The sequence below is a fragment of the Myotis davidii genome, unplaced genomic scaffold (genome assembly GCF_000327345.1).
Source record: "Myotis davidii unplaced genomic scaffold, ASM32734v1 scaffold449, whole genome shotgun sequence".
NCBI lineage: Eukaryota > Metazoa > Chordata > Mammalia > Chiroptera > Vespertilionidae > Myotis > Myotis davidii.
The window spans coordinates 445,356-463,640 of record NW_006383007.1 but is presented as its reverse complement, the minus strand read 5'-3'; the positions used below and the strand labels follow the sequence as shown (position 1 = coordinate 463,640).

The following is an 18,285-nucleotide window of genomic DNA, read 5'->3' as shown; positions in this document are numbered from 1 at the left end:
AGCGAGAAGGGAAGAGAGAAAAAGGGCTCTGGTGTCTTTCCATTTCAGAAAATATTTTGATTATGTGTCAACATCTTAATTTGTTGCAGCCATCCAAATATATTTAAAAAAAATAAAAATAAAAATATTTTTTTAAAAATGCATGAGGAACCTACCAAGTAGTTCAGCCTAAGTCTCTAATACCATAAACATATCATCTTCCAAAAGTAAAAAATTAAAATATATTTAGTTTTGCTCCTTAAATGGAGATATTTTATCAAACCAATACAGAGAGAAAAAATTTTTTAAGATTTTTTAAACTGATTGTTAGAGAGAGGAAGAGAAAAACATGCATGTGAGAGCGAAACATCGATCGACTGCCTCCTGCACGCCCCCTACCAGGGATTAAGCCCACAACCTGGGCTTGTGCCCTGACCAGGAATCTAAGCAGCAACACTTCAGTGCATGAGATGATGCCCAACCGAGCCACACTGATCAGGAAGAGAAAAATGTTTTTAATAAATGATAGAGCCAAAATTTAGCCTGTTGTCTGAAAATTCAAAGAAAAAATACACAGCATTAGTTATTTTCTTTCTCTATGTTCCATTTACACCATTTGGTTTTACTGTGAAATATATCACACTCCCTTAGTTACTCAAGTTTTGGGCATTCCAACAGCTATATGCTCTACTTTTCTGGAAAAAAAAATAATAATTTCTTCCTTGAAAGTGAAACAGATGGAGAAGAATCAAAACACCTTACAAAATAAAATCATAAACACATTATAAACAAATGTTTATAAATACAAAAAGTTTGACCAAAAACTTATTACTGTACTTGTTATAGCCTTGACTTTCTTCACTTTCTACACTAGATATTTTTTAAAGTGTGGTTTCTGTGTCTTCAAAGCACTACATGGGCCCAAAATAATTTTATTGTTGTTTGAGGAGTTTGAGTCAGAAGCAGGAGCTAGTAGAATAAATTCTGAACTTCCCTTCAGTGCTTTTGTGAGAAACAGAATATCGGAGCATAATAACTAATGATGAAGTTAATGTTCTAGTTTAGCTTTTTCTTACTTTAATGACATAACCTCAAATGAGTCATCTTACTGCTTTGAGGTTCATATGGGGAAAACAAGACTTGGTGAATGCTAGAATTTTCTCGAATTTTCTCTAATTCAGTTATTCTAAACACTTACTAACATTTTATTAAACAAGTTAAAGGATATAAAAAGTTGGTAAAGGTTACTCACCCCTGTAAATACAGCAACTTTATTGATTTCTGAAACGAATGGGTATGGCAAACTAACAACACTGGCAAATGGCTCCACTTTTTTCTAAATACACAATGGAAAAAATGATTGTGAAAAATTCATTCATCTTTTCTGTGCCTCTCACATCTGTAAAAAACAGAACTAACATGTTTTGTTTTTTAATGTTTCAATTCTACCACATATCCTCTCATTAATCCAGAACTATTCAATGATTATAATTTAAGGCATCAGAGATTTTATTTCTTTTGTAAGAAACCATCATGAAAATCTAAATCTCTCTACCCAGCTAAATACTCCCATGGTACTTGGCTTCTATCTCTACATCATTCATCAGTGTCTCATATATTGAAAGATGTATTTGCATATCCATATCTTCCCCAGCACCTAATAAAATATTTTCTTTCTACATGGATGCCAATAATTTTTTCCACCTTGAATTAAATTTAAAAGGATATGTAATCTTGTGACACCATCAAGGAGGAAATGAATGCAACTGTGCATAGTTAACAATAGACGATATCCAGCTGATCTGCTCAGTAGGACACACTAATCTCCATCATTGGCTCTAAACAATCTGGTGATAATAACTCTAAATCCAAGACAGAATACCAAGCCTGAAAGGCTCTTCTGAGGGGGTCTATTTGGAAACAACCTAAACCACCTACCACTTTCAGACATCTGTGGGAAGAAAATTGGAACATCTAAAACACAGTAGCATGCACTTGAGGCCCCTAATATGGGTGGAGATTCCCCAGGGCCTCAGAACTAATTTGTTCAGTCATTTGGTCAAAGTCCTGTTTGTCTAGGCTTGTGGCTCAGATCTCTTAGGGAAACTTCACATGGAAACAAGTTCTAAGTCCACAATTTTGATGCAGCCTTAAGGTCTGGAAAAAAGAGAAAAGGGGTGTTCCCTAATTAAAACTGAAAGATTGTATTTTTAGTTTATTTTGAGTAGAGATAACCTTCTGAGGCTTTTTCAGACAAGAAAGTACACATTCTATCAGACGTGCAACTCAATTTTATTCACTGGCATTCCTTTGCCATTAACATGTCACAACTGGTTTCAGTAAATTTTTCAATGGCAAACAATCATAATAGCATTCCCTGGGGAGTACCGGCTTGTTACAAGCAGTCTATCAAGATTAAGAAAATGTCTTAGGAAGACAACAGTATCCTTTCAATGTGTCTAGTTCATAAGTGGCTTCCATTTATGAAACATATTACCAGTTGACTGAGAAAGTGATCATCTTGGACACCACCACATTTTTTAAATAAACAAACTAACAGTAACACTGTGATATAAAATAAAATTATAACATGGCTAGTATAAACTGTGTCTAATCCTAACCCTACCCCTACTCTCTGACCTTGAGCAAGTTACTTTACTTTTTGTGTCTTGGCCTCTTCTTCTGAAATTATTAAAGGATTAAATGAGAAAATGCATGCAAAGCATTAGTGTGATGGTTGGTACATAAAAACTTTCCAGTAAATATTGATTGTTATTATTAAACACCTACCAAGTCCTTACATGCATGGCCACATTCAATCTTTGCTATAACCATATGAACTAAGCTTTTTATCTCCCTTTTTAAAGAGATGAAAAAACTGAGATTTGAAGAGGTAAAACCAGAAACTCAAGTTCAAAGAGTTAATAAGTGGTGACAATAGGATGCTGGCTGGTACTGTAATCTGACTCTATCCTGCCTCCTCTAACATGTTCAATCATTATTGAGGTTGTTCAATTATATTTAAAAACTTATACCTTCTAGTTTGACCAAAAAAGACCCTGAGAATAAAAATTTAAATATCAGTTCCAAGAAAATTAGATTTCTTCATTGAGAAGCTTACAAAATTTAGAGCTATAATGGACATCAATTCTAATCAAGTGTTTTTCCTACTTTTAGAGCTTTATAAACAAAAGTCTTCCACGGAACTGCAGTATACAAACAGATAAAGCAGAGACATTCTGATTGAAGCAAGGGAGGGGTTTGGCACACCACTCATGCAAACTTAGTCTCAATCCAGGACACTAAGGAAATATCTGAAGGCTAATGATCTAATCCAAACTCTCATTTACAGAGAAGGAACAGGACACACAGGCAGCTTAAGTAATTTTTCAAAGTTATAGTAATACCTCAATTAATTTTAATATTTTTCTTGAAATTTATACCAATGATTTTCTGCTGAATAGGAGATGTATGTTCAATAATTATGAGAGTTTGCTTAAAATTCTATTTCATATTTGGAAGTTAAAAAACAAACATACATATTTTTCATGCTAAAGCATAGAAAGACCATAAGTTTTTCTAAAAATTATTATAAAAGGCAAGAATTAAAACATTACAAAATGTCAAGTCATACAACTACTGTTCACAAATAAATTTATTTTGAGTCTATATACCTTCTTCCCCAGTGCCACGTCCAGTGTCAAATCAAGATAAACACCTTGCTTTGGATATGTAAAGTCCAGAATTTGAAATTTCTTAAGTAAATGAATAGCTTTCTCCACCTCATATATCTGTCTTGGATATAAGCGTTTTAAGTAAACATCATCCTCAGGTTCATCTTCCATAAAGGGGATTGACTTTATTTTTTCTATGTCATCTTGTTTTTCATTTGATGCTTTTTCTTTGGTACCTTTTTTTGTTTTCTTTTCAGGCCTTGAAAAAAGATAAATTCATGATCAAGTTATCTCAATATGTATTCCAAGAGACTGAAAAAAAATCCCATGTATATAAGACAAAAAAATAGCAAAATATAAAGTTTACTTTAATTCAAAAGCATAGACTGCTTTACAGTTTTTCTAGTTCAACAAATATTAAGTGAATTTTTGTACTGTTTGCAGTTGATACAAAGTCAAATAAGGCATTGATGCTGCTCTCCAGAAACTTAGAGGAACAGAGGAATAAACATGCAAACAGATAACGTCAATATCATGTGCAAAGTACTACAACTGTTATTTGAGCAAAAGTGAATGAACATTTAATCCAGCTTAGGAGGCTAGGAAAGGGATCTGGAAGAGATGATCCCAAAGTCAATTCTTGAATAATAAAGAATTCCCCAGGTATATACCTAAGAGAAATGAAAATTCATGACCACACAAAAACTTGTACACAAATATCCATAACAGCACTACTCATTCTCGTCAAAAAATAAAAACAAAATGGATGTCCATCATATCACAAATGGATACATGTTACATACATACAATGGTATATTAATCAGCAATGAAAAGGAATAAAATGCTGGTATCTGCTGCAATATATTTAAACCTTAAAAACATTATGTAAATGAAGATGACAGTCACAAAACCCCAAATACTGTATGATTCCTTTTACATGAAATATCAAGAATGGGCAAATCTATAGAGATGAAAGTGGATTTAGTGATTGTCTAAGGCTTGGGGGAGAGGATTAGGGAAATGAGGAGTTGACTGCTAATGAACATGGGGTTTTTTGGGAAGGTAATGAAAATGTTCTAAAATTACAGTGATGCACAACTCTATTAATATACTACAAACCACTGAAATGTACACTTTAAATGGATAAACGTCATAATATGTTAGTTATATCTCAATAAAGCTATTACTTAAAAAAAATAGTTAGCCAAAGAAACAACATAATAAACACGCTGAGGCGTGAAATAGAATGGTACAGAAATTCGACTTGACTAGACCAAGGGCTGGAAACCTTTTTCTGTAAAGGATGAGATAGCAAGTATTTTATGGTCTCTTGTTTCAATGACTCAACTTTGCCATTATAATATGAAAGCAGCCATATACAAAGATGAATGAACATAGTTGTATTCCAATAAAACTTTATTTATGAACACTGGTTTAGATTTCATAATTTTCATGTGTCACAAAAATGTTACCTTTTTAAATGTCTGTTCTTTTTATTTTTTCCAGTCATTTGAAAATGTAAAACCATTCTTAGTTCAGGAACCATACAAACATAGATTGTGGACTAGATTTTTTGACCCACTGGCCTTATTTTGTTGACCCTTGAACTGAAGAGTAAAGCAAAAGACAGAAAACAGCATAAGATAAAGTTGGTGACTCTCATCCCAGAGGACATCCTCTTCTAGAGGCAATGCATTGCAAGTAGAATATTCCAGCTGCAATACAAAGAATGGATTTAAAGGAAACTAGATTAGGGACAAGTAAGAGACTATTCCCTTCCTTTCTTCTCAAGGAGATATGACAGTCTGAACCAGAACAGTGAGGGTAATAGGTGAGAGTTTAGATTCTAAACTTTAGAAAGATATTTACAAGGTAGGTACTGAATATAGGAAAAGGGGAAAGAGAAGATTCTAAAATTCTTCTTAGGTTTCTGGCTTAGATGAGTAGGCATAGGGTAGTATCATTAAGTAAGACCAGAAATAAAGTAAAACGGGAAGGTAGTACAGAGGTCAGTGTGGGATTAATTACATCATTGGCCCCAATTCTTTATCCCCTGTTAACCAAAAAATAAAAGGCCAGAGTGAGAGAGAGGCAGCAAGCATTTACTTGAGATACAAAGTGATAGTGATTCTGGAAAAACTGACCCAGGCAGAAACTCAAATAGTCAAAGCTATATTATCTGCTTTCCTGTTATCTTTGCAAACATTGTTTGGGATATAAGATTGCTTTAGGCCCAGTCTAAAGGTTATTTTGCCCAGTTTTAACATTCCAAAGGTCTGAGGAGTAGACCTGCAAGGCAAGTTCCTCTGGGATGGCAGCTCCAACTCTACTTTAAAGTGGCTCTGTTTAAATTATTTTTTACACCCCTTTATCCATTCAAGTTCCTTTGCTGAATTTCTCCCATTTAGAAAGATAAAAGTATCTTTCCCAGCACCTTGATTTGGCCGTGTGACCAGTTTGGCCAATAGAATAAGCAAAAGTGACAGTTTCTCTGCTCTAAGCTCAGGTTACACAAGGTTTCATGTGTTTCCACTTACATGTCTGCATTTCTGCCATTTTCATAAGAACATGCCTGGGCTAACCCAGAGGTGGGAAGATGAGACGTGAAACACAGCTGCCCCCAGAGAGCCCCAGGCTAGGTTAGACAATTCTCACCTGACCTGCCTACTCACCGATGCACAGCTTGCCCGGCCAAGGTCATCAGAGACACCCATCCAAACCTAGCTTACATCAGCTGACCCACAGGTTTGTGGGCAATGACAAATAGTTGTGGGGTGGTTTGTTATATAGCAAAAGCTAACAAGGTGCTTACAAAATATCTCAGAAAATATGTTCAACAAGTAATTGCAGTTAAGAGTTTGAAGCTAAGAAGAAAAGAGAGAACTAGAGGTGATATATTTTCTCAGCATTAAGTCAAATCACATTTATAATCTTTTACCCATAAGCACTTTAAATCAGTGAAATAATATTCTATAAAGATGTTCGGGTTCTGTGGTAGGCAGAATAATGGCTTCCCACAGATATCCATCTCTACATGGCAAAAAGGACTTTGCAGATGTGATTAAGGTTAAAGATCTGAAAATGGGAGAGTATCCTGAATTACCCAAGTGGGCCCAATCTAATCATACTGAATCTTTATAAAGCAGAGAAACTTTCCCCTTTTCCCACCTGCATTTGACCGAGATGGTAAGGGATAAGAGAAATTCAAGCATGAAAAGAGAATCAATTTGCCATTCCTGGCTTTGAAAGTGGAGAACTTGGGGTAAGGAGCCAAGGAATGTAGGTGGCCTCTCAAAGCTGGGAATGGAAAGGAAGCAAATTCTTCCATAGAGCCTCTAGAACAGTGGCTCTCAACCTTCCTAATGCCGCAACCCTTTAATACAGTTCCTCATGTTGTGATGACCCCCAACCATAAAATTATTTTTGTTGCTACTTCATAACTGTAATTTTGCTACTGTTATGAATCGTAATGTAAATATCTGATATGCAGGATGTATTTAGGCGACCCCTGTGAAAGGGTCATTCGACCCCAAAGGGGTCGCGACTCACAGGCTGAGAACCGCTGCTCTAGAACGAAATGAAGCTCTGCTAACACCCTGATCTTAGCCCAGTGAAATCCATGTTAGGCTTCTGACCTACAAAACTGCAAGATAATAAGCTTGTGTTGTTTTAAGCCACAATATATGAGGGAATCTGTTATAGCAGCAACAGAAACTTAATACAAAGTTCTATAAAATTTATGTGAAAGAAGTGGATGACAGTAAAACCGCTTTTTAAAAACTACCTCAAAAACCATTCCAAAGTTAATTCCATTCTCACTTTTAGACTCAATGAAACCTCATTACCACAACTAATATAATATGCTCTCAGCTAATGAGCAATTTAACAGAATAGGAGATAATGCCAATGCTCACTGTCTAAGTCAGTGGTTCTCAACCTTGGCTGCACATTAGAATCACCTGGGAATCTTTTTAAAATCCTGATTTCTGGGCCTCATCCTCCAGAAATTCTGTTTCTTTGTTACTAATGTTGTGGCCCCACCCCATAACAAAGAAACAGAATTTCTGGAGGGTGAGGCCCAGAAATCAGGATTTTAAAAAGATTCCCAGGTGATTCTAATGTGCAGCCAAGGTTGGGAACCACTGGTCTAAGTCTAAGCAGGAGCCCAAGTGGATGGAGGCGACATGCCTCAGCTACCTGGGAAGTACTCCACAAAATCCAGAAACCTTCCAAACTGGAGAAATCATATTTTTATTGTATATTTAGCAAAAGAGCAGTGAAGCCAATAGAAGAAGAAGCCTAGAGAACCTGTTTTAGTAATAAACTCTCTACCTAAAATAAACCAAATGAGTAAGAGCCCTAGCTGTAAGGAGAAAATAAACAAATAGGACTACATCAAAATAAAAAGCTTCTGCACAGCAAAAGAAACTATCAACAAAACAAGAAAGCCCACTGCATGGGAGAACATATGTGCCAAAGTTCTATCCGATAAAGGTTTAATTTCCAAAATTTATAGGGAACTCATACAATTTAACAAAAGGAAGATAACAAACCAATCAAAAAATGGGCAAAGGACCTAAATAGGCCCCTTAGGAAACGACATACAGAAGGCCAAGAGACATAAAAACATGCTCAAAGTCACTAATCATCTGAGAGATGCAAATCAAAACGACAATGAGGTACCATCTCACACCTGTCAGAATGGCTATCATCAACAAATCAAGAAATGACAAGTGCTGGCAAAGATGCAGAGAAAAAGGAACCCTCTTGCACTGCTGGTAGGAATGCAGACTTGGTGCAGGCACTGTGGAGAACAGTATGGAGTTTCCTCAAAAAATTAAAAATGGATCTCCCATTCGACCCAGTAATCCTACTTCTAGGAGTATATCCCAAGAAACTAGAAACACCAATTAGAAAGGATATATGCACCCCTATGTTCATAGCAGCACAATTTACAATAGCTAAGATTTGGAAACAGCCTAAGTGCCCATCAGCAAATTAAAAAACTGTGGTAGCCCTAACCGGTTTGGCTCAGTATAGAGTGTCGGCCTGCAGACTGAGGGGTCCCAGGTTCGATTCCAGTCAAGGGCATGTATCTTGGTTGCGGGCACAACCCAGCATGGATGGCACTAGAGAGCATTATGCTAAGCAAAATACACCAGCTGGAGAAAGATAAACATCACATGATCTCACTCATATGTGGAATATAATGAACAACATAAACTGATGAACTAAAATAGATCCAGAGACACAGAAGCATCGAACAGACCATCCAACCTCAGGTGGAAGGGGGAGGGGAAGGAGAGATCAACCAAATGATTTGTATGATGCATATAAGCATAACTCATGGACACAGTCAGTAAGGGGGGTGAGGGCATGTGTGGGGTGGGGGTGGGAACGAGTTAGGAGAGGTCAATGGGGGGGAAAGGATTCATATATAATACTTTAAACAATAAAGAATTTTTTTAAAAAATGAGTCCTAGCTGTAACCTACAGATTTACTTTACATAAATGCTGATTTCACCACTAAATTTTCAATCATGGCTGAACCTGTCCATTAATTTGCAATTAATATGAAATTCCCAGGGGCTGAAATATGATTTTTAAATTAACAAATATCTGCAAAACCTAGTGAAAGAAAAAAAGAAAGGAAGGAAGGAACTAAGAAACTGAGTTGGGTATACAACAATTTACTTATTTATGCTTTGAACCTTGTTTCACAAAATACATATTTGAGGTGATTCAGTGAATATATATTTTTTAAAATACTCATTGATTTGTTTTTAGAGAGAGGGGGGAAGGGAGAGGGGAGAAAGAGAAATGTTGATGTGAGAGCAGAACATCAATCGGTTGTCTACTGTGCAACTGGGGATGGAGCCAACAACCAAGGCATGTGCCTTGACAGGGAATTGAACCAGCAGCCTTTCAGTGCCCAACCAACTGAGCCAGTGAAAATATTTTTAAGTTACAAATGGAACACTGATTTAGTAAAAAAAAAAAAAAAAAATTTAAAAAAAGAAAGAAAAGTATAAATCATTACAACACAGATTGAATAGGACTCTAAGGAAAATATTTTCTTCCAAAAAAAAATCTGCAACTGAACAAAATCCATTAATAATCATTTCATAGACCAACTGCCTATTTTCTATGGCTCTCCAAAAAGTGTCTCTCTTTATTCATAAGAATCATGTCCAGAAGAACTTTTTTGTTCATGTTCATGTAATTATGTAAGGCCCTATCAGGAGAGCTTAAAAACTATAATTCTCAGAGCCTAAAAATAAATCATACTAGAAAGGCTTTTTTTGGAAAATGAGGGAGAAACACCTGGCAGTCTGAATCAAAGAGAACAGAATTTAGCTGCAGTTACTGGGTAACTAAACCACATAGATTAAATGAGTAAAAGAGACTGTGCTCAGGTAATAACTTTCTGCCTGCCTCTCTGTCCCCTAATTCCAAAAACATGAAAGGAAAAATAATTCCATAGTTACACCCAAATAAAGAATTATAAGAAAAAAAATCAGTGCTTTAATAAAGCTCGCTTCAAGACCTTTGAAGATCTCTGACTCAAGAGATCCAAGTTCCTTTTTAAAAAAAAATATTTTATTGATTTTTTACAGAGAGGAAGGGAGGGATAAAGAGTTAGAAATATCAATGAGAGAGAAACATCGATCAGCTACCTCCTGCACACCCCCTACTGAGGATGTGCCCAAAACCAAGGTACATGCCCTTGACCGGAATCGAACCCGGGACCGTTCAGTCCACAGGCCGACGCTCTATTCACTGAGCCAAACCTGCTAGGGTTCTTTGAAGGAAAGAAACCTCTGACATTGAAGAATTGAAGGGTTGGGATGGGGGAGAGGGGAGGAAAGCATACAACTTCTGTCAAACTAAACTGAATTAAACAGCACTAAAGAGAAAATGCCTAGGGCATGTAATTATTAATGGAATGCAAATGTCTGGAATTTGTATTTCTCAGTGTACATCACATAAATAAACTCACTAACATTTCTGATGCTGGTTTATTCATTAAACTAAATGCAGACGTTCTGCTTCCACTTACAATGTAACAGCTGACAGAATAAAACCCAGTCATTAATAATACAAATAAATGAAAGTAAAAAAAAAAAAAGCTGGAAAGAGCTTTAACAGTAAGAAAGAGTGAAAATAAAAATCACCACTTATCTTAAATCCATCACAGAGCTGAGATCACAGGGCAAATGAGTAGCCTAAAATCCAAGGAGTCAATCCACACTCCCTCCCCGCCCCCATGCATACCACCAGGGCAAGTTTCACCCCTAGCAGAGTATGGGAGAAAGGCAAGCAGGTAAGGAAAAGATATCAGCAAAAATTTTAGGGCGAGGGTGACAGTGTAAACCCCCGTGGAAGATGCAAACACAAGGGAAGTTCACACTCCCTTCGTAGGGCCTTTTCACAGACCTCCCCTGATACTCAGGAAATACTAGAGCAGGCCAAGGGGCTAGAAATCCTCCCTGGACAAGGAGATCGGCCACTGCTGCCAGAAAAGCATGTAACCCTGAAACCCCCTAGGGCAGAGGTAAACATCCATTCTGTGTAGGAAAAAGAAAGAAAGAAGAAGTACTAAAACTTCTACCCTGCGGGTAGGGAAGGAAACAGTCCTGCATGCAGTATCCTCTACCAGTAAAGATGGGGAAAGTCCCTGACATTCTCACACAGGATCTGTGGTAGATACACACCATGGGGACAAGGAACAAAAATATTAAGAAGACCCATCCCCAAGGTCTAGCCACACTATGCCTACTTAAGATAAATGCTGGATCTGAAAAAACAGAGACTCCCTCACATACCTATCCCCACTAACAAGCACTGAGCAATAAGCAACAGCAGTCTACTACTAGGGGAGGGGCAAGAGTATGCCCTCGCCAAACCCCCTCAACCTATGCACTGTACTCTCTACTCTCCCCCAAAAACTGCAAGACAGAAAACTGATCAGGACCTAGAACACTGAAGAGAAACCTTCCACAGCCCAGCCCCCACTCAAAGCACAAAGTGACAGTACAGAAATATGAAGCCAATGGTAACCATAGCAACAATAAAACCAAAACCTAGATCAACTGACTGGATTGATTCAAGGCTATGACAGAAGGGGCATGCACATTTCCAGGCATAAATACCACGTACTTCAGTCTCGACTGTTCTACACAAAATGTCTGGCAGTCCACAAAAATTTTTGAAATACTTGAAGAAAAATAACCTCAGAAGAGAAAAAGAACCAGAGTCAGAGATGATACAGTGGCTTTTTTTTTTTTTACAAGAATCTGCCACTGGCAAACCATGGTTTCTATTCATGGAGGAGCGGGGAGATTCAGAATGATAAGAGATAAGAGAAAAAAAGCAAGCCTCTCTGTCTCAGATCCTGATTTAAAAAAAAAAAATGGCCGTGAAAAAACTATTTTTAGTATATTATAAAGTCAGTATATTTAATTTAAAAATTAAAATCACAGCTAGAATTATGAATACCATGATCCCCTTCAAGCTACTGAATAACTCATTGTCAGGCATAAAAATATTGCTAATAATTTTTCATATTTTTAAGGATGCAAACTCCTTATACTATGTTCTTTTAGGTTAGTGAAATTATTTTAAAAGTTGTACTAGAATACAAATTTAAAGAAAATGTAAAATGAAAAATTTCTCTAGGACAAAAAAAACATTTAAATATAAAATATTCTCAAAATAATTGCTATCCCTAATAAACAAATACTTTAAGAAAGCAGAAAAATGAACAACCCAATGGAAACATGGGCAAAATATATAAATTAGAAATACACTGAAGAAACACAAAGATTGATGATATCCAGGGTTGTTAGGACTATGGAAAACTGGACACTCTCACTCACTGCTGGGTAGGGATATGAACTGGCACAACCAATATTCTCCAACTTCTCAACAAGAAAAGATCATCCAGGTACTATTCACACTCAAAGGAAGCCTCCTTTCTAGTTATATTTCCACCATCTCTTTCTTTTTTTTTTTAATCTTTATTGTTGAAAGTATTACATATGTCCCCTTTTCCCCCATCAGTCCCCTCCAGTCCACCCCCACCACCTTTCTCTTTATCCTATATTCAATTCATATCAAACTGTATTACATCCATATCATTTACTTTCATGCCTCTATATCACTGAAACACCATTCTCAAATCCCCCTGCAAAACTCCATCTTTCAAGAGCCAGCTCAAATACTTCTTGCACTACCCTCCTTCATCTGTGATCCCATAGCACTTGATCCATTCCTCTACCACAACAGTTAAAACATGTTAAAGCTATTGTGCAGATATTTCACAATTTATAATATACAGAGAGCTTCTGTTAATCAACAAGCAAAAAAAGGACATGAGCAGAAAATTCACAGTAAAAAATAAATAAACTGCTCTTAAATATATGAAAGATATACAACCTCAATAATAAAAGAAATACAAATTAAAACCATGATGAAACCATTTATTACCTATCAAATTTGCAACAATGAAAATTTTGACTATACACTGTATATGGGAAAATAGGCATTCTAATAATACTTGCTGGTAAAGACATAAACTGACAAGATCTCTATAAAGGCAAATTGCTATTATCTATCAAAATTATAAATGCACACATCTTTTTTTATACATCAAAGAGGAGAGTTTTTTGTTCTTAATTAAAATTGTTTGTTTTTTATATTTTATTGATTTCAGAGAGGAAGGGAGAGGGAGAGAGAGATAGAAACATCAATAATGAGAATCATTGATCAGCTGCCTCCTGCACACAACCTGGACATGTGCCCTGACTGGAAATCAAACCGTGACCCTGGTTCATATGTCGACATTCAACGCCGGCCGGGACACATGTTTTTACTCAACAATTCTACTTCTCAGAATTTATACTATAAACATATTCATAATATTTTACAAGATCTATGTACATGACTAGTCATTGCAGGATCATTTGTAATAGCAAAAGATTGAAACAATAAATGTATAGCAATAGGAAAATGGTTAAATTATGGTAAATTCACACAATGAAATATACCCATGTTCACTGCAGCATTATTTCCAATAGCCAAAACATGGAAGCAACCTAAGTATCAATTGATGGATGGATGGATGGATGGACAAAGGAAATGTGGTATATACAAGGTAGGGCAAAAATAGGTTTACAGTTGCTCATATGGAAAATAAGACAAGAATAAACTCTGTGTTTCGTGTACTCAACTGTGGAACATTATTTAGCCACAAAATCTTGTCATTCGCAACATGGATGGATCTTGAAGATATTATGCTAAGTGAAATAAGTCAGAGCAAGTTAAATACTATATGATCTCACTTATATGTGGAATAAGGGAAAAAAAGAGAGAATAGATTAGTGGTTGCCAGAGGCAGAAAAGTGAGGGGTAGGCAAAATGGTCAAAAGGTACAAACTTTACAAAAAATAATGGAATGTAAGTACAGCATGGTGACTGTAGTAAATAATACTGTACAGTATTTTTGAAAATTGCAGAGAGAGAAAAATCTTAAAAGTTCTCCTTACAAGAAAAAGAAGTTGTAACTCTGATAATAGGTGTTAACTAGCCTTATTGTGGTGAACATTTCACAATATATATAAGTATCAAATCATTATGCTGTATACTTGAAACTAATGTTATATGTCAATTATAACTCAATAAAAAAAGAATGACTAGACAGTTCTACCTGAAACAATATCCAAGATATGTGGAGATATATCTGGAGATTGTTCAAAGTAAGCAAGAACAGAACAGCGTATATGGCTAAAAGTAAGCAAGAACAGAACAAAGTACCTGGTGAAACTGAAACTATTTTCCTCTACTAACAAGAATTCTGACACCAAATGCACAGACTTTTTTCCCACACCATCTAATTCTCTGACATCAGGTAGGTGTCCTACAATTGAATACAATTCTGACAGTAGCTACCTGGTTTAGCATTAGATCCCACAAGTTACAGGCTCAGACTCACAAGACTGCCTTCACTGCAAATGCCAATCACAAGTCCAGAACTTCTGACCAACAAGCTATAAATCAGGGTGTAGCACAATCCCCTCCTCAGCCTTCATAATTTGCTAGAATGCCTCACAGAACTCAGAGAAACCCTTAAATATTTACCAGTTTCTTACATAATAAAGAATATGATAAAGGATACAGATGAACAGCTAGATAAGTCAGTATATAGGACAAGATCCAGAAGGGTCTGTCCCCATTGGGTTGGGAGCACTACACTCTGACACATAAATTGTGTGCACCAACCTAGAACCTCTCTGAACCCCATAGTTCAGAGATTTTTATGGAGGCTTCATCATGTAGGCATGATCAATTATGAACTCAATCTTAGTCTAGGCCAGGGGTGGGCAAACTTTTTGACTCGAGGGCCACAATGGGTTCTTAAACTGGACCGGAGGGCCGGAACAAAAGCATGGATGGAGTGTTTGTGTGAACTAATATAAATTCAAAGTAAACATCATTACATAAAAGGGTACGGTCTTTTTTTTCAATAGTTTTATTCATTTCAAACGGGCCAATCCGGCCCGCGGACCGTAGTTTGCCCACAGCTGGTCTAGGCCTTCTCCCCTCCCTGTAGGATGGAGAGTGGGGCTGAAAGTTCTAAGCTTCTAACCATGTTTTGGTCTTTCTGGTGACCAGCCCCAATCCAGGAGCCCACCAAGAGTTGCTTTGTTAGTAAAAAAGTGCTCCTATCACCCAGGAAATTACAAGGGTTTTAGAAGCTCCGTATCAGGAAATGGTTCAAAGACCCGATATAAGAACCAAACATGCTCCTGGCATCCCTATAACTCAGGAGATTTACAAGGATTTTAGAAGCTCTGTGTCAAGAACTGGGCAGACTAATGTAAATATGTATTATGTCACAAAATCCTAGCCTCAACACTTACTAGCTCTGTGTTGCACAAGTTACATAATCTACCAGTGCCTTGCTTTTTGTTTCTAAAAGAGAATAACAATAGCTTCCACATAAGGTTGCTGTGGGGATTAAACTCGTAATTGAATGTCAATAGTCAATAAATATTAAGTAGTGTTTTAAGTTATATATTTTATTCAGGACTATAAAGTCAAAAAAGCAGAGGTGATAGACTCTTACAACTACATGTCCCTGTATCTGTTTATGGAACTGAGCATAATCTTTTTAATCAAAATTTTAGATGATAGCAAATGAAATAACTAAAAAAAAAATAAAAAAATACTTACCTCCTAGCAGCAGCAGCAGCAGCAAAATGTCTATTAGGCACATGAACACATGCAGAACAAGGATAAAGAGGTGTCTGATAAGCCATCTTGGAAAGATTATGCCTTTGATGTATCAAGACTGGAAAGAAAAAAACACGTAAAATATTAATAAATGATAATTACATTCACAATTTTTATATTCTTAATCAGTGTTTTCTAGAACAAAAAATTCAATATTTTGTGATTCTCAACCATTCTTTAAAAGGTGTAATAATGGACACTCCACTTCTTAAAACTAAAGCCAAGTAAACACAACAAATTGAACAATTTTGTCTTCACTTATTTTTAATTTAACCCACTTCAGGCTCAAAGTACGTTACAGAATATGTATGTATGTCCTGAATATATAAAATAATTTAAATTTTACTCGTTTTTAAAAATAGATAATACATTCACAGAGTTGCTGAAAGTACTTCTGAAAGATACGAAAAAAGTGAAGGAACTGCCTCACCAGAGATCAAGACTTGTTATAAAGCTATGGTAATTAAGACTGTGGTATTGGCACAGGCATAGAAAGACAAAGTAATAAGGTAATAAACAGCCCAACAACAGATTCGTGCCCATATGGATATCTGAAATATGTAAAATGGGGTGATGCTAGATGATGCTTCCACCTAAAGAACCTATCTTAATTAAATAACTATACACATCACTGTGCTTCGAAAACACAACACAGAACAAAAATTAAAGGGCAATGTACCAAAAAAGGGCTGTCACCTAACTGGACCTTCTGAAATGCGCAGGAAGAGTTGCTACCAAGAAGGATGCCTGAGTTAGCCACCAAAGGACAACTGCTGATGCAAATTAGGCAACGTCTTCGGACGTTTAAGAACTGAAATCACCTGCAACTAGGTAGTACCCTGAACGCACCAACAAGCATTTTGTAAACGTTCAAGTTTACAGTTGTGAGCCACACACATTCCTTTACACAGACTTTTCCTTATCGGAACTCACTTCGCCTAGCTAGCCAAGTCCTTTCTCTCCCTGCACCCCACCAGTCTCGGAGACAGAACCCCGTCCTTGCCTCGGCCGCTGCGAGTGGCCGGAGGGGTGTCGATGTACATCCTCCTCCCAGTCCCCTCCTAGGGTGGACGGCTCCAAAGGGGGTGAGGCCGCAGAGAAGGTCGCTTTTCCATAGCAAGGACCCTCAAGAACTTTGAGCCCAAAACGAGGAGGCTTTCCCAGCCCCCAGCGCAGGCCCGTGCGTAGGGGTCTGGCTTGCACTCTGTGCAAGAGGAGACTCCGCGCCACCTGTCTTTTCCCCCGGAGCCCACACAACGCCGGGCTTTACCTCTACTGAGGCACCTGACGGCCGCCGCCATGTTGACCATTCCGGATTGTGCTGATGAAATTGCTCCTACGCTTCCACGTGGAAGAAATTTTAAAAGGGTTCCCTTCCGGAGTTGGCGGAGGGGGAAGAGATTGGGAGGAGCAAGAAAGGGGCAGAAACCAAAATCGGCTTTGGTGCCAAGTGGGAAGGACGCTGGACGGCGTGCCCCGTGGCGGTGTTCCCCCCTCAGCCCTCCGTGCTGCCCGGGACTCCGCGTTTCAAGGTTCCGGTAGGAGACCGTAAACGTTTTGCAGGAAATCTGCTCTTCCTGCAGAACACGGTCCTGCTGGCGGTGTCCTAACCGTTTTAATTTTTGATTCTGCAAGTGCACGATCGTTTTAATAGATAGTGAGAGTACCCAGGAGAAGCATGAAAAATAGAAAATCTGGAGAATCTCACCAGCTTCCACCGCCACGTTTCCAGTCTTGTAAAGACTTTAAAAATTCGCTAGGCTTGCCACTACACCCAAGGCGGGTGCCCCAATCACTAACAAACCTTTTAACTCAGCGCAAGATCAGAGGGGGTGTAAGGTCATATTTATCAGCTCTACATGTTGCCCCTGCTGGCTAACTATGGCATTAGGATCAACTGAAGAACAAGACTTAACAAATTTATATAACACTATTATTTTTAAATAGCAGATTTAAGACCTACGCACAGGTTATTCTGACTGGGGAGGAAAAAAATGAATCAGTATTCTTCCCATTACATTACAGCTGATAAGGAGCATTGGTGGTTCAGTGGTAGAATTCTTGCCTCCCTACATTACAGCTGAAGGTGTGATTTATCTAAAGCAAATCTGGTCACAGATTGTGTCACTTCCCAGTTTAAATAAAACCCTCCAGGGACTACCTCGGAAGCTGCTTCTGCCTCCACCTACCTCCCCAGCCTCAATCTTCCTGCCAACACCCTCCCTGCTCCCACACCCAGGGTTTCTCCTCACCCCGTTGCTCATTCTGCCCCCTCTGTTTGGAATATCTTATACCACATCATCCAGGTAACTTTTTTTTTTAAAGATTTCAGCTCAGA

At 37.5% G+C, this 18,285-nt stretch overlaps 1 protein-coding gene across 4 annotated transcripts in view; it reads right to left on the bottom strand.

Annotated features, from left to right (window-relative positions):
* The window catches only part of MRPL1 (mitochondrial ribosomal protein L1), a 58,182-nt gene extending 40,758 nt beyond the window's left edge, over nt 1–17,424 (bottom strand). The window contains exons 1-4 of one of the 4 annotated variants that reach the window (XM_006778180.2): nt 17,218–17,419; nt 15,888–16,005; nt 3,654–3,912; nt 1,232–1,315 (exon numbers count right to left, since the gene is read on the bottom strand). In XM_006778180.2, coding sequence (XP_006778243.1) covers nt 1,232–1,315; nt 3,654–3,912; nt 15,888–16,005; nt 17,218–17,257 — 501 coding nt within the window. In that variant the 5' untranslated portion in view covers nt 17,258–17,419. Of the gene's footprint in view, nt 1–1,231; nt 1,316–3,653; nt 3,913–15,887; nt 16,006–17,217 lie in introns of all 4 variants that reach the window. The other 3 variants (XM_015557670.1, XM_015557671.1, XM_006778181.2) reach the window with 3 other exon arrangements.
* Between the last annotated feature and the right edge of the window lie 861 nt (nt 17,425–18,285).